The sequence below is a fragment of the Impatiens glandulifera genome, chromosome 5 (assembly GCF_907164915.1).
Source record: "Impatiens glandulifera chromosome 5, dImpGla2.1, whole genome shotgun sequence".
In the NCBI taxonomy this organism is placed as follows: Eukaryota; Viridiplantae; Streptophyta; class Magnoliopsida; order Ericales; family Balsaminaceae; genus Impatiens; species Impatiens glandulifera.
Window position 1 is genome coordinate 33666427 of NC_061866.1, and position 14702 is coordinate 33681128.

General features: G+C 34.4%; 3 protein-coding genes across 3 annotated transcripts; 1 reads left to right on the forward strand and 2 right to left on the reverse strand.

Annotated features, from left to right (window-relative positions):
• Positions 1 to 40: 40 nt before the first annotated feature.
• LOC124939244 (probable myosin-binding protein 4) lies at positions 41 to 2399 on the reverse strand. The gene is made up of 2 exons (XM_047479735.1): positions 1221 to 2399; positions 41 to 1136 (listed from the first exon to the last, which is right to left on the reverse strand). The coding sequence occupies exons 1-2, from the start codon at positions 2387 to 2389 to the stop codon at positions 47 to 49; spliced, it is 2259 nt and encodes a 752-aa protein (XP_047335691.1). The 5' UTR covers positions 2390 to 2399; the 3' UTR covers positions 41 to 46.
• A 1744-nt stretch (positions 2400 to 4143) lies between these two features.
• LOC124939245 (calmodulin calcium-dependent NAD kinase-like) lies at positions 4144 to 6338 on the forward strand. The gene is made up of 8 exons (XM_047479737.1): positions 4144 to 4153; positions 4235 to 4423; positions 4516 to 4801; positions 4916 to 5137; positions 5216 to 5345; positions 5406 to 5728; positions 5862 to 6006; positions 6090 to 6338. Exons 1-8 carry the CDS (start codon positions 4144 to 4146, stop codon positions 6336 to 6338), a joined length of 1554 nt encoding a protein of 517 aa, XP_047335693.1.
• Positions 6339 to 7314: 976 nt separating this feature from the next.
• LOC124938342 lies at positions 7315 to 13238 on the reverse strand. The gene is made up of 10 exons (XM_047478763.1): positions 13147 to 13238; positions 11694 to 12052; positions 11389 to 11502; positions 11118 to 11200; positions 10554 to 11023; positions 9255 to 9430; positions 8777 to 8862; positions 8101 to 8234; positions 7705 to 8013; positions 7315 to 7633 (listed from the first exon to the last, which is right to left on the reverse strand). Exons 2-10 carry the CDS (start codon positions 12030 to 12032, stop codon positions 7455 to 7457), a joined length of 1890 nt encoding a protein of 629 aa, XP_047334719.1. The 5' UTR covers positions 12033 to 12052; positions 13147 to 13238; the 3' UTR covers positions 7315 to 7454.
• Positions 13239 to 14702: the final 1464 nt, after the last annotated feature.

Here is a 14702-nt window from a genome sequence, read left to right on the forward strand (position 1 = left end):
TTGAATGAAATAAGGAAGAGAAGAAACAGAACAGAACAGGTAACAACTATGTAGAAGTAGATGTAGAAGCAGAAGATTGTAGAGTTGAATCAATTACAGCTTTCCTTAATTCATGTAACTGACGAGCAACCTCTTGTATAAACTGCAATCCATGTCCATTCTTAAGTGAATACAGAACCTGTGCTAGAACTTCATGGTCTGCCTCAAGTACTTCCAATCGCATATTAAGATCAAATATTTCATTCTCAACCGAATTCAATTCTTCCCACTTCACCAACCGAAATTCTCCTTTCTCATCTTCCTTTTCATCCTCCCCATTACTATTACCATTACCAATCAATTTCTTTTTATCCTCATTTCCATTTCGACATATTATTTGATTCAACTTTCTCTCCAATTCTTTTAGACATTGCGAAATATAGTTCGATTCAGCATTGTAATCCAACGACGAGCTTTTCATATCCAACGAATTATTATTACCCTTTCCTTCTTCTTCTTCTTCTTCCGCTGCTGGTGGATTCATCTGGTAAATTTCTAACTCTGCTTCTAAATCTTGAACCTCTTTCTCCTTTTCGGCTAGAAGTTCGTTAGCTTTATCCAGAGCATCCATATCATACTCTGCTTGCTCTTCCATCATCCTCAACTGCTGTAAAGCCTCCATATGAAGACTTGCCTTCTCTTCTTGCAATCTTGTAATCATGGCCATCGCTTCATTTGCAGCCACTGATGAAGCATTCCTTTCTGCATCCAATTCCCTGCACAACTCCGCCATGCATTGTCTGTAATGCTCTGTCTGACGTTTTAACCTATCAATAATACTTTCACCTTCGATCTCAGTAACTTCGAAACCAGAAATAACAGATTGTTTTCCTGAAACACCCTCAACTTCTACTTTTACATTGTTATTGACTGATTCTTGGCCGGCATTGTCATCTTTTTGTTCCGCATTATCAGTTTCAACACTATCAATCACTGCATATCGTGTTGAGTCTGGGGTTTCTGGGAATTCTACATGATAATCATCAGATTTTGATGTGATCTGGCAAGTTCCAATAGCATCAGCTGTCAAAATAATTTCACAAAGGTGGGTGAGCCAAAAATGCAACAAACACCCACAAAACAAAGAATAAATTAAACTTTGGTTTCAAGTATAAGAAATAGTATAAGCTTTCTATATTTTGTAATTTTGTGTTTGATATATGGTCTAAAGATATGATATTCACTTACATTTCTCATCTGACTCTGGCACAACAGGCGATTGATTAACATTGTACATTGGTTTCCCATTATCTTCTAAGGAGCTTGGATTTCCTGGGAGAAAAGGCTGATTTTTACTTGTGGAGACATGGCTATTAGGAATTTCAACAGCTGCAGTTGATTTGGAAACAATATCGTTATGGTTTCCTTTCGCTTGTTGCCAGTTGATTCCTTCAATATCATCTCCAATTTTCGATACCCATCCCATAATATCAGAAGACACATTCTCATTTTTCAGCAAATATTGGTCTAGAAGTGTATTCGCAACAGTTGGCCTTTTCCCACGATGCTGGACATGGACTTCCTTGTCATCTATAATAATCTCAGGAACCACAGAATTTACATCTTCATCATCGGAGAATGGGAACTCAGACTCTGTATCAGACGTAATCTTCAGCTCTGTATATCCAACATAAGAGAAGTTATCAACTCTAGGTTTACCTAGCTGAGGAGATATTGGCTTAGAAAACCTGTCCCTTATCTTCTTCAAACTTTCATGATTATTTAAACGAATTTGCCCTGGAGGTCGAGGCAGAGGAGGTTTTGGGTGGTTTCTAACACTACGCGAGATTGAAGAAGGTAATTGTAGTTGTCTTTGAAACACGGCCTTTGGTAATGGTATAGCTGTCCAAAGCTTACTACAGCAGTTACAAGTCCTAAAACTTACAGTGTCTCTTGATGGCATTAGATTGTGGATATCCATACCTAATTTTCCCATAAGTGATCTAATTGATTCCATGTTCGATCCATTCTGCAAAACCAATGATACAAGACATTCTTCGCACATTCCACAAGCACCTGTAAGTTTTCCATGGGAGTCGCAGTAAACCAACGATGATATTTCCTTTTTATGGGTCTTACAAAGTAGACTTGTGTAGAAATCAACATTGTCATCTCCAAAAATATGATCTAGCCTGGAGCATAATATGCAAGGAATTTGCAGCTTGCAATGGTGGGCAAATCTAGTCAATAAATATGAAAGGGCTGCATCAATGAATAACAGAAGAACCAATATCCATTCAGAAGCCATTGCGTAGAGGGCATTAACAAAACCCCGAGGATTCCTCTCTAGAGTAATCTGTGAAATACTGGTATCCATATTAAGAGATGGTGAAGTGATCAACTCATTCATTCATAAAGGTGAAATAAGAATGCGCCTGGTTTCATGCTGCTGCAGCCATATACAGATCCAAACTGATGAAATCCGACATCTATATGCATGGAATTATGTCTATAAAGGAAGCAAAATGCATGCACATGCATATTCTGAGAAATTCAAACGAGGGGAATTAGGAATCTGATATCATTGGTGGTGAAGCTAGTCCAAGCAAGCAATCGGTGAATTAATGAAAATGAACCCTAGATGGGTAATCAGGCAAATGACAATCTGATCAAGGAATCTACAATTTCAGAAATGTAGAATTGGCTGCATTGTGCATCTGAAAGAAGAAGATGAATCGGTCGCATATAAAGATGATACATTTACCTGTAGAGAGCATAAATTGTGCTAGATGACCCACCCCTACATTCATTGCAAGCAACTTCTAATGGTGGAACTTCCAATAAGAAAGAGAGAAAGAGAAAGAGAGATCACTAACCGTTAATCCAAGGCTGTTTGGAAATATTTTATGTTAAAATATTTCTGATACAAAGTTTAATTTATCCATTTGTTTTTATGGTTTTATCCCTTAAATTTGTATAATATATCTAGTTTAATATCAAACATATTAAAAATAATGTGTGCAGATAGATATTCCAAAATCGTAATGTGCTTTCTAAATCAAATCTCATTATACATAATGTCAAAACGATAGCATTATGAAGAATTCGCAATGATAATTTGAGATCGTTAAAAGTTTTATGATATTACTTCAACCAAATTATCTACAAAAAATAATAGGGATATAGCCCCATTGTTTTAGACCCGCAAATCTATCCGATTAAATTCACGTTTCTTAACACCCACTAATGATTTTCGACATAACCTAGTGAATACCAGTAATGTTCCAAAGAATACTTCAAATACCAACGACACTCTTAATGTAAAAGAAGATGAGGGGACGTCTCCCCCTCTTTGAAATAAAAACAACATTGACTAATTAAGATAAGATCATCGCACATATATTTATCATCAGTTAGAATATCACCGTGGATGCACTCGATTGGAAAAAAATCTTAGTGGGAACTCTAGACTCCCATAACTTATAGGCCGAAAAAAGTAATGTTAAAGTCGTATATGGAACTCTCGCGTTAGGAATATGCGAAGGAATTTGGATACAACATGTTCTGAAAATCCTATCATGTTGTTACGTGATCATCAAGAAGCAATAAGTATTGTCAGAAATGTAGTACAATATTATGGTAGAACAAGCATTAATTGTATGTGCCATCTAGAAAATGAAATTGTAGATATTTTCACTAAAGCTATCTAGATACCAACTTTGAGGAATTAAGATGCAAGTTAGGCATACACCAATTTATTATTCACAATAACAACAGCTAAGGCGTGGCAAGTGATCAAATGAACCATAATGTAGATTTTCAAATATATATATAGGATTGTTAATGTTTTACTTATTTTGGGTAGTTAAATATAGATGGATATAAATAAAAGTAACACATGTGCATATATATATATATAATATAATTGTATAGAAAGTGTTAAATTAACTAGTAACCATTACTTATTTCACCCTTCAAATCAGTTAACCTCTCAATAGAAAAAACCAAAATCAATCACGATTAACAAGCTGATGTACGAGGTTGTTCCCCATAGCCATGACAAACTGCTGATCATGCATGCAATTTCATGCAAATATATGATCTCAAACTCAAACCTAAACTTTCACACCTGATCTATCTCAATCTTTCTTGGGTTCCCAAGAAATGCAGAAAGGTAATTAATTACATCTACCATTGACCATTGTTAAATTCATTATTATTGTATTGATGATCATGATCCAATCTCCATGATCAGATCATAGCACCATCATCGGCCATTCCCCGTCGTACACGCAGATCTTGGTTGCGTCGTCAGTCGGGTTGATCATCGCAGCGGCCATGCATTACCGCCTTAAGAAAGTTAGAGATTGTAAAGTCATTCCTCGAATTAGGCTTTCTGATCAAGGCGGTGTCATTTACCTAGAATGTTTCCCTTCCTATGTTGGTAAGTTAAGTAATAATATTCCAAATCTCATTCACATTCCTTATTATATGTATGAATGCATGCATTAATCATATTCTAAATCCCATTCACAGCAAGACAGATGGGGTTCAGAAACAAGAAAGATTGTCCACTCCTATGTAGGATGGCTTCAGAATACATAAGAAAATCAGAAGGATGTGAAGATGACATATATGCCTATTTCTGCAACGAGCAACACGCGGAATCTCTCTTCATTAAGCTTGTGGAGGAGTTCGAGAGATGCATCTTAAGTTACTTTGCTTTTCATTGGAACCACGCCCACTTCATGATGAGCCAGGTATTGGGTGCTGAAATTGAGCCTAAAATGAAGCTTAGGCACATTGTAATGGCTGCAACAAGGTATGAAATCTTTTATTTATTTGGACACATGTTAGGACAAAAACTGTCACAAATTTAATAGTTTGATTCGATTTTCTTTCAATTTTCAAATAATCAATCTTTTATATGTTCTAGGGAGCAGAGATTTGAAAGGGTTACTAAGAACTTAAAGGTGGCAAGAGTGTTTAACACCTTAGTGGAGGAGATGAAGGCTATCGGACTTGCAGCATCTGACGACTCACAATGCACCGATGTGATGGCTCCTGTGGATCACAAGGATAGAAGCCCTGTTCTCCTCCTCATGGGAGGTGGAATGGGAGCTGGGAAGAGTACTGTTCTTAAGGACATTCTCAAAGAGTAAGTATTATAATTATTATCATTTTCCATAATTAAACTTAACATAATGAATATACATGTATATATATATTTGTACAGCCCATTTTGGGCAGGTGCTGCAGGAAATGCAGTTATAATTGAAGCAGATGCTTTCAAAGAATCAGATGTTATATACAAAGCTCTTAGTTCCACAGGCCATCATCATGACATGATTAAAACAGCTGAATTGGTACATATATCTTATCTGTTTTCTTTTTCAATTCATTATTCTAAAGAACGACTGATGCAGGTGCACCAATCATCGACTGATGCAGCTTCGTCGGTCCTAGTGACTGCGTTAAACGAGGGAAGGGATGTGATCATGGATGGGACACTCTCATGGGTGCCATTTGTAGTTCAGACTATAGCCATGGCTAGGAATGTCCATCGCAGCAGGTATCGAATGGGCATCGGTTATAGAGTCAGCGATGACGGATCAGTGACAGAGAGTTATTGGGAGAAAATGGAAGAAAGGGAACAAGAACAGGAAGGGGTTAAGAAGAGGAGACCATACAGAATAGAGTTGGTTGGAGTTGTATGTGATGCTTATTTAGCCGTTATTAGAGGCATAAGGTATGTATTTACCCGCCATTTTGTTTGTTAGTTTTGGATCTATCCAAAAACGATAATTCAAGTGAAAATCTAAAGTTTGATTCCATTAAAAGAACAATGAATGTTGTGTTTACTAATGTTGTGCTGAAAACAGGAGAGCTATTCTGTGCAGAAGAGCTGTGAGGGTTAAATCACAGTTGAAATCACACAAAAGGTTTGCTGATGCATTTGGAACTTACTGTCATCTTGTAGACAATGCTAGGCTATATAGCACTAATGCATTAGAAGGCCCTCCAAAGGTATCAATCAATTATAAACTACTATTTCGTCGTTTGTGATTACATTAGATGAAACTTATTTTAAAACATTCTTAATTCATTAGTTGATAGGGTGGAAAGACAAAGACAAGACATTGTTGGTTGATCCAGATGAAATAAGGTGCGTAAGCACGGTTGGGAGGTTGGCCGACGAAGCAAACTCCATCTACCAACTATACGGGAGGCCAAATCCAGCTTACGAAGATGGAAATATATGGAAAGATATTGTTTTGTCACCTTCAAGGCTTAATATTCAGAAAGAGCTTAAGTTTTCCATTCAAAAGATTGAGAAAGCCAAAGCTACTTCTGTATGATCTTCTATATATTACATAGATGGTGCATGGAATAGACATGATGACTGCAATGTTCCTCCAACAATTGTACCTGATTAAACTTTTAACAGTTTGTTTTGGACAATATTCTTATTGATTGATGCATGGTAGCATGCAGACAATTAGTTTGAATCTGTTCAGATTTGTAATTCATTAAATAAATTTACTAAACACAAACTTGATCCATTCATGTGAAATGTAATTGATCCCTAGATACAAGAAATCAGAGCTAGGGATGATTAATTCTATGCATGAAAGAATCGGTTGTGCTGGATTTTATCAGAGATTACTTGAAGCCTAGGTATTGAATGTGTAAGTCTTTGTGGTTCTCCATCCCACTTGACCTTGATGGGTCATTTGGATCCAAAAAGTAAAAAAAATCATAACATGGTTCGACTCGAGCTTATGATATCGAGCACCTTTTTCATGACATTGGCTGAGAGTAAGACCGATTTGCCTTAATCTTGGAAGAAGATATTGTGGATCTTCTTGAAAAGTTTAGGATTAGTTAATTTTGTGTTCTGTTTTCGCCCATGTTGGTACCCATCATTGAATTTTTGTGTTTTCCCTTAAACTACATATTATGAATTTCAGGAGTAGGACCTTCTTCAAAAATATTAAAAAAAACACCTAAAATTAAAACCAGTTTCTACGTTGACAAACAAAATTTTACTAATTTTATGGATGTTTGGTTTTAAGTAGGCATATTATCACGAGTAGAAACTCGATCACCAAATATTCCCGCGCAGCACTAGGCTAGATTGCCACAATACCAATGGGCCGTGAAAATATGTTTAATAAGAAAATAACATAATAATATGTATACATTCTCTCTTATTTGCTGAATACATTTGGTTATTATTATTATTTTACTTTTGAAAAACATCGGTTGTAGAAATAAACATACATGATTTTAACATAGGTCAAACATAAAATACAAAAGCAGGGGAATAGGAAGAGGACTAAAATGAATCTTCCCTCTATTCAAAAAATGAATGAAGTCTTCCTTGGAAGAGTAATAATATACATACATTTAATTATAAACTAGCACCCTTTTTTAACCTATAACCACCCAAAAATGTAGCCAAAAGAGAAGGATTATAGACGTTTATTCCTATCATAGAATGGAACAGAGTTTAGCATGTGCATTCGCAAGAATAAGAACAAATCCGTATCGTTTTCTTGCAAGAATTTGCAAGCATTGGAAACATATTCAAATGCATGTCCATATATATGAGATGCAACAGCTGCCTTGTAACTCACCAGTTGCAATTCACCTGTTTCACAATTCTATGTTTTCAGTTCACCCCAAAGGTAAAACATTAAAAATAAAAATAAAAAGTTTTACCTGCTGTTGTTTCTAAGCTAAAGGTGTTTGGACTGAAATGCCTTGACAACCACCATCTACAACGAAACGCCCAGGATTTTCCAGATCCCCCCTCGATAAACATTTTGGGGACCCTATTGAAACGAACTGAGTATCCATGCCTGGCCGTATTATTTCCAGTTTCATCTATGCACACTGACATTCGGTCCTCTTCAGTTACAGAAAGCTTCAGGAAACAACTAGCAAACTCATGCCACATACTACTTTCTGCATATGTACCATCTAAATGAAGACCTATCATTTCTACAAGTTCTTCAGGACCATACTCTCCTGCAAATGAATCGTTTACATAATTACTTACTGTATATACTACCTACATAAATAAGGAATATGTTCAAAATACAAACATATATATACCATTATGATGCATGCTGATGAGCTTCGATAATGAATGAGAGCATGTTGGATCCTTCTTCAACGTTTCTTCATAGCAAGCTACCATTTTGCTATAACTGTCTCTATCAAATGATTCCAGAAGACTTGCTTTCAATCTAATATGAATAAAAAATTAAAACAAATAAAAACAGTTTAAAAAAATATAATCAAAATCTACAATTGGTGAGAACTGTTAATTGTTTGTTTCTTCTTGTGCTTTCTAATCTGACACCAACACGTTTGGCTAAAGCTGAATTGGATCTGAACATTGAATTGGGGTGGTTTAATTCCAGCTATGTTTGTTTATGGGCTTAAAATTAGAATTCTGTTGGAATTAAAATGTGTAACTTATTTATTTATCAATTCTACTATCGAAACATCCAAATTCCAGTTCCAATATATTCCCGCACTATTCAAGACAATTCCATTCTCCTAACTATTTGTTAATTAGCTGAAATGGTTTATATGCGGTTAAAATAGAAAACAAAATTCAAATAAATCTCTTCAGACTTACAATCTAACGACAAAAAGAATAAAAGTAAAAAAAAAAGGTTATATAATTGGAATTGAAATTATATTTCTAATTCCAATTTCAATCATCCAAAGTCCAAACCTTTATTTTCCGTATCCAGAAAAATAATAAAGGAAGAACTAGTACCTTAGTAAGAGTGTTGAATCTGAAAGATCACCGAACTTCTCTAGCTCATCCATGGCCTCGTGAACGCGATTACCAAGTAACAACAACTGGGAATTCAACAAACTCAATTGAGCATCCCTACCAAAAGGTTATAAATATTATAGTTGATGACATATCTCAACTATTACAGAAAATAAAAACTAACAAAAGAGCTGTCTTTATAGTTTCAATTGAGTTTTTTTTGTCTTTTTATGTGCTTCATTGTTTATAGTCTTTATAGCTTTTTTTTTTTTTTGGGGGGGGGGGAGCTAGCATGTGAGGTCTTTCTCTTCTATCCCCATCTTATCATTTCTCCCCAATTTCTCTCTTTGAATGATAGTTTGTACCCTAGTTGTATTTCGTAACTAAAATTATACAAGTTTTTAATTTAGATTTTTGAAGGCTGATAAGAGTGCTCCAGGTCACAACAAAAAATGAAGTAATGAAGGATTTGCCTTACCTGTACCAAAGGAAGTAATGCCTCCTTAACTGGAGGTGTCATACATAAAGCAAGCCGTAAATGCTTGATTGCACTCTTGTAGTGATCATTTGTCAGTTCCTTATGTAAGTGATTGAAATCCACTAAATTACCACTAGAATTCAACATCCTCAGTGGAAGAAGCCATGTATTTAAACCTGTCCCAAAATAGAATCAGGTAAATAGTTTGTTAGAAACAGTCATATAAGATGCATCTCTTAGGATGCAGCAGGTCAAAAGCCCTAAACACTTGACAATCTACATTCAAGCAGTTATGCATCAGAAAGAATTATATGCCGAAAGTGGTTAAAATACCATTCTAGTTTCCTCAGTGTCCATTTTCAGCGTTAGAAATTAAATATTGAACAAATACAACCAAGTGAAAGACTATGGTTTTGCAGAGATTCAAATATGTACCAACCAAAGGAAACCGCCATATAACATAATTGTGCCCTTCTAACTTAGAGCTTGTTTGATGTGGGGTTATTTGAAAAATCCGGATTATGAATTCAAAACTTTGTTTGATGAAAAAGTGGGATATTTGGGTTAAATTACTAAAATATCTTTTTGTATTTAATATTCAAATTTTATTAAAAAATTAAAGTAGGGGTAATTGGTAAATTTTATTGATGATTTGAACGATTTGATTGACTAAGTGATTAATGATGGGATAAGGGGTTATTTGAAAAAACCCAAATAATCCCACATCAGACAAACTCCTAGATCAAGTTCTAATATCTAATGACTCCAGTCACATATTGAACACCATAACTTTAACTGAAACAAAAAAAATGTGTTACAAACACCTTTATGTTAAGATTGGTTGACCATATATATAATGATTATGGTACTTCCTACAACAAAAACTATCTACGTCCATTTTCTTTATACCAAACTTCTCTGACAGCAGAGAATCTATTCAATGGTAATCTTTTGGAACCGGGATTGCATCTCAGGTTCTTTTCTGTCTCCCCCTAAGGGGTAGTCCCAGGAGGTTTACATTTCAGCCTTGTTTGATCTTGGGTTATTTGAATAACCAAGTGGTTATTTCCAAATGATCTTATTTAGTGTAGGTTATAGAAAATCAAGTTATTTGGGTAACAAGACCTTAGGGGTATAAATATGTAATGAGAAAATAATCTTTAAAAAAAAGATGGTATTATGGTTGATGATTTGACTGTTGAGTAAGAAAAAAGTTATCTTTACAGGTCTCAGAAGTCGGAACACTAACTTTGTAAGGAGTGGAACCTAGGCTAAACAAGATGACAATGATTAACTCACCACGGGAATGAAGAATTGATACATATTCCATATAATCAGCATGATTATCAAAAGAGTGGTCTTTCTGACTGCTATTATCATCATCATCGTCAGACTGCATGTAAAGTCCTTGTGACTGAAATTTTTTGGGTGTCATTTCTCCTTGAGATCCATCAACCTCCATGGAACCTTTACTGTCATTCACACTATGAGCATGAGAACTGACTTTGTCAATTCTAACAGATGTGTCTGAGTCTAAGTCCGAGGTGTGACTAGCTTCATGCTCATCTACCACACACTGTCCTTCGGAATTCTCAAATAGTGTATTAGCATATGATCTTGAGATCTCTGACTCCAGAGACACATGTGATTCATCAATATCTTGCAACTGCAAATCCTCTGGGATACTTGAATACCATAACTGGTAGAATGTCAGACCCACAACTAAGTTCGACATTGGATCATTTGAAAATTGGCGTTCTTGCATCAGACTGAGAGTAATGATCAATAATTAACCAAGAAGGAAGTAGAAAATCCTATGAACCAATATTCAGTTAATACAGAAGAATAAACTAAGGTCAATACCTCAATGCAGCCTGATATGCACCATCGAGATTCCCTTGTCTTAGACAGAAAATAATATATTCCGATTGAACCACATACCTATCCTGCCCAGAGGAAAAAGCAAAGGTAGCATTTATTAGAATCCAAATCATATTTATTATACCAGGTCAAGAAAATACATTCAGTATGACAAGAAAATGACTTGTAAAAAAACTATTAAATTGGTGGAATGACATGTGTTGAAAAGCAAGTAGAAACTGCTTAATAAATAACCTTAGTTTCCATATTGTACCTTTGTTGGCCACATATTCATTGACCCAATCTTTTTCATCCAAATTTCAAATATGTGCCGGAATTTAGTTGCTTTAACATCACTTCTTGCATGCTTGAGAATTTCTAATGCAACCTGAATAAGAGTACACACATCAATTTAAACAATGTTCATAACATTTCTGAGCCCAGGTTATGACAAACTGTATCCTCCAATATAGACTTCACTTGGAATTGACATTCAATTTTAATCTCTCCCAAAAAAAATGGTGAGTTCAGACATTAATTCCAAAGCACATTTATCGATTAGGTTAAGAAATTACATACCCCATACTTTATGCGATTCTTTATTGGTGATTTGTTGCCTACTGTTGCTTTTAGAAGAACACTCAGCACGCCACTCGCTTCTTCCCAATTGTGCCTACGTACGAGCATGCACAGAAGATATTGCAGTCGATTTCGGTGCTCAGCTCGAACATTTTCACCGCCCAACCTTAGAGTATATGAAGGCTTTGTGATAGATAAAAGAATTCTCTTGATACGCCTAAATTTAACTTCTTCAGCGTACATGTCATGTTTAGCCTTTCTATAACCTTTATCTTTGCCAACTTTAACTTCTTCATTACATCCATCGTCCATTTCCATCTCCAAATTCTTAGAAATCATTTTTTTCTGAGCCAGTCAATCTGTAATAAACTTAACTCAGTTAAGATATTCTGTTCTTATATAATGTATAATAAAAACTATAACTAGAAGCAGTCTCCAGGTCATAAAATTGAATTTGAATATGAGTGTATGGTGCATTAGAACTAGAACAAATGAATACCAAAAGTCTTAACTATCATTTAATAGGTTTTTAACTTCAAATGACAGAGACAAGTTTTATTTTCAATTTTCGCAAAATAAATGCAATAGGCTGCCCAGAAAACAGAACAAATAGGGAAGCCTATTATTTTGATGATTTTTTAAAACCATTTCATGTTCAAATGAAAAACTGACTTTCATATCTTGAAACTTGACTCATCAATCTAGTTTAACATCAAATGCCTACCATCAATGTCAAATTTTAATTCAAAACAGTTGGGTCATTTTCTTTTCTAGATTTAATTCCAGTTCTGCAACATTTCTAAAAACAAGTGATTTCAGCTTCTAGATGATCTCAAATGAAAAATTGAAACATGGGAGAGATGTTCAGAACATAGTTTCCTCGAAAACTTTATTTTGAAACATCGTCCTTTCAGCTCTAAACTTTATACTGCAAAAAGTTATAGAAAAAGTACATATTTCTCTAAAATAATGAATGAAGGTCCAGCACACAAATCAAACTAATCAATTCAATTCTGCAGGTAAGACTACTAAGATGAATCAATAAACAGTATATCAACCCTAATATTGAATCAAGTACCTAATAAGGAGTCTGAGAAGAAATACAAAACCCTAATAAGGATAAACTAAGTCCAATATGAAGAAATATAAATCATATTCAAAGATCTACATAAAGACATATACAGCATATGCAGAAAATCTTGAATAAAATCCTTAGTAAGCAGTATACAGGTCATAAAATCCATTAGATCGTATCTGTGTTATCATATTCAAACACATGAAACAATAATAAATTGAAACAGAGTTCGCTGGCCGATATGTCGATGAAACTAAAACAGAAAAATAGAAGCAGTGCTTCTTCCGATCGAAGAAAAACAACGATCAAATTCAAGTAAAACGGAGACTCGGTACAGATCAGAAAATTCGAAGACTGAAGAGAGGATTTGGAATATACCTTATAAACTAGTCAGAGTAAACAAACGATCCAAAAACACTCGCCTCAGCTTTCTAACGTTCGATCTTAAACGAATCAAAACAGGTAGCGGGAGAATTTTTTTCATCATTGGTTTTTAGGTTTTTTTAAGAGTATATATAGTTTTCCACGCGATCATCTTTTATTTATATATATATGTGAAATTAAATGGATATTGAGGTCGGAGTTGTGGGTTGACCCGCCCATAAACTTTAAAACGGTTAAAAATAAAATTAAAAATACTATAGGTATGATTCGAACTTGCAACCTAACAAAACAAGTACAACTTTTTAACCAACTAGGCTAATAACACTTTATATTTTAAATTCAAACCAAAATTTGATAAACGCGTCACATTCTAACAATATAAGTTCAACTTTTTAACTAACTAATCTATATATATATATATATATATATATAATGATTCTTAATTTTTAAAGTGTCCGGATTGTCGGGTCGAGAGCTGTGGTTAATTTGGATATATGTGAGAGTAAATGAATACTTGGGTCGGATTATGGGTTGACCCATCCATAAAAATTTTACCGTAATATTTTTTTCACGGTTTTTATATTATTAATTATGCAAATGCACGGTATACATGCTAGTTTATATTGGGTGACTTCTCATTTTTACACTAGCGATTCTTAGTCTCCGGTATCAAAAGAAGATAATCTTAATTCTTTTTTTTCTTTCACTCTCTAATATGGTTGTGTATAGATCACAAAGAAATCCAAACTTTATTCGTCGGCAAGAAAAAGACAGTGACATCCAAGTCAAGATCCACGGAAATAATTTGATTGGCCCGACGATTAAACTTTGGGACATTTCTCGTGTGATAGTTATGTTAACTTTGATGACTTCTTGATTAGTTTCTTTCGTAGTTATTTCGAGTGTGTTTGGGCGTTTATTTCTTGAGTCTATTTCAATTTATTTGTTATGCTAGTATCCAATCTAAGTTGTGGTCTTGATGAATAGATTAACTTTGGTTGTTTCATTATATATAGGTGCTTTATTTCAAACAAGAAAAAATGAGTTGTTTCTTCAAATGTCACATGGTGTTCGACTATCAGAAGAAATTAACTTTTTGTTGATTCAGTATAGGTATCCAATTGTATGAGAAAGTCTCTGAAATTCTCACTCAAGACCACCACATACATTTTTTTTTTTTTATGTAATCATAATCAGAAGAGTGATTATAATCACTCTTGATTTGTTTTCTTTCATAGTCATTTCAAATGTGTTTAGACGTTTATTTCTTTACCTCATTTTAATATATTTGTTGTGTTTGTATCGACTATAAATTACTCTTATGATGAGGTTAACTCTTGATGATTCAACATAGGTATCCTATTTTTTTCCAAACACAAAAGCTAAAGAAAAAAAATAATTGTTTTCTCAAATGTCAAAATGTTTTGACTTCATTGTTAACCATTTTTTACACTCTCTATAGCGACTGAAAGAAGAGACTTCATTGTTAATATGTCATTTTCCAATAATTTCTGCTTTTCCATCTATTTCTAATTGTTTAACATATACTT

What these genes read in the sequence shown, in the direction of transcription:
- LOC124939244 (XM_047479735.1), bottom strand. Translation starts at nt 2,389, where the DNA reads ATGAATGAGTTGATCACTTCACCATCTCTTAATATGGATACCAGTATT. An exon ending in TCAGATGAGAAATGTAAGTG is followed by an intron (nt 1,137 to 1,220) that starts AATATCATATCT and finishes TTGAAACCAAAG; the next exon opens with TTTAATTTATTCTTTGTTTT.
- LOC124939245 (XM_047479737.1), top strand. An exon ending in TGATTAAAACAGCTGAATTG is followed by an intron (nt 5,346 to 5,405) that starts GTACATATATCT and finishes CGACTGATGCAG; the next exon opens with GTGCACCAATCATCGACTGA. An exon ending in CATTAGAAGGCCCTCCAAAG is followed by an intron (nt 6,007 to 6,089) that starts GTATCAATCAAT and finishes TTAATTCATTAG; the next exon opens with TTGATAGGGTGGAAAGACAA.
- LOC124938342 (XM_047478763.1), bottom strand. Translation starts at nt 12,032, where the DNA reads ATGATTTCTAAGAATTTGGAGATGGAAATGGACGATGGATGTAATGAA. An exon ending in CATTACTTCCTTTGGTACAG is followed by an intron (nt 8,863 to 9,254) that starts GTAAGGCAAATC and finishes TTGAATTCCCAG; the next exon opens with TTGTTGTTACTTGGTAATCG. An exon ending in TAGCTTAGAAACAACAGCAG is followed by an intron (nt 7,634 to 7,704) that starts GTAAAACTTTTT and finishes ATTGTGAAACAG; the next exon opens with GTGAATTGCAACTGGTGAGT.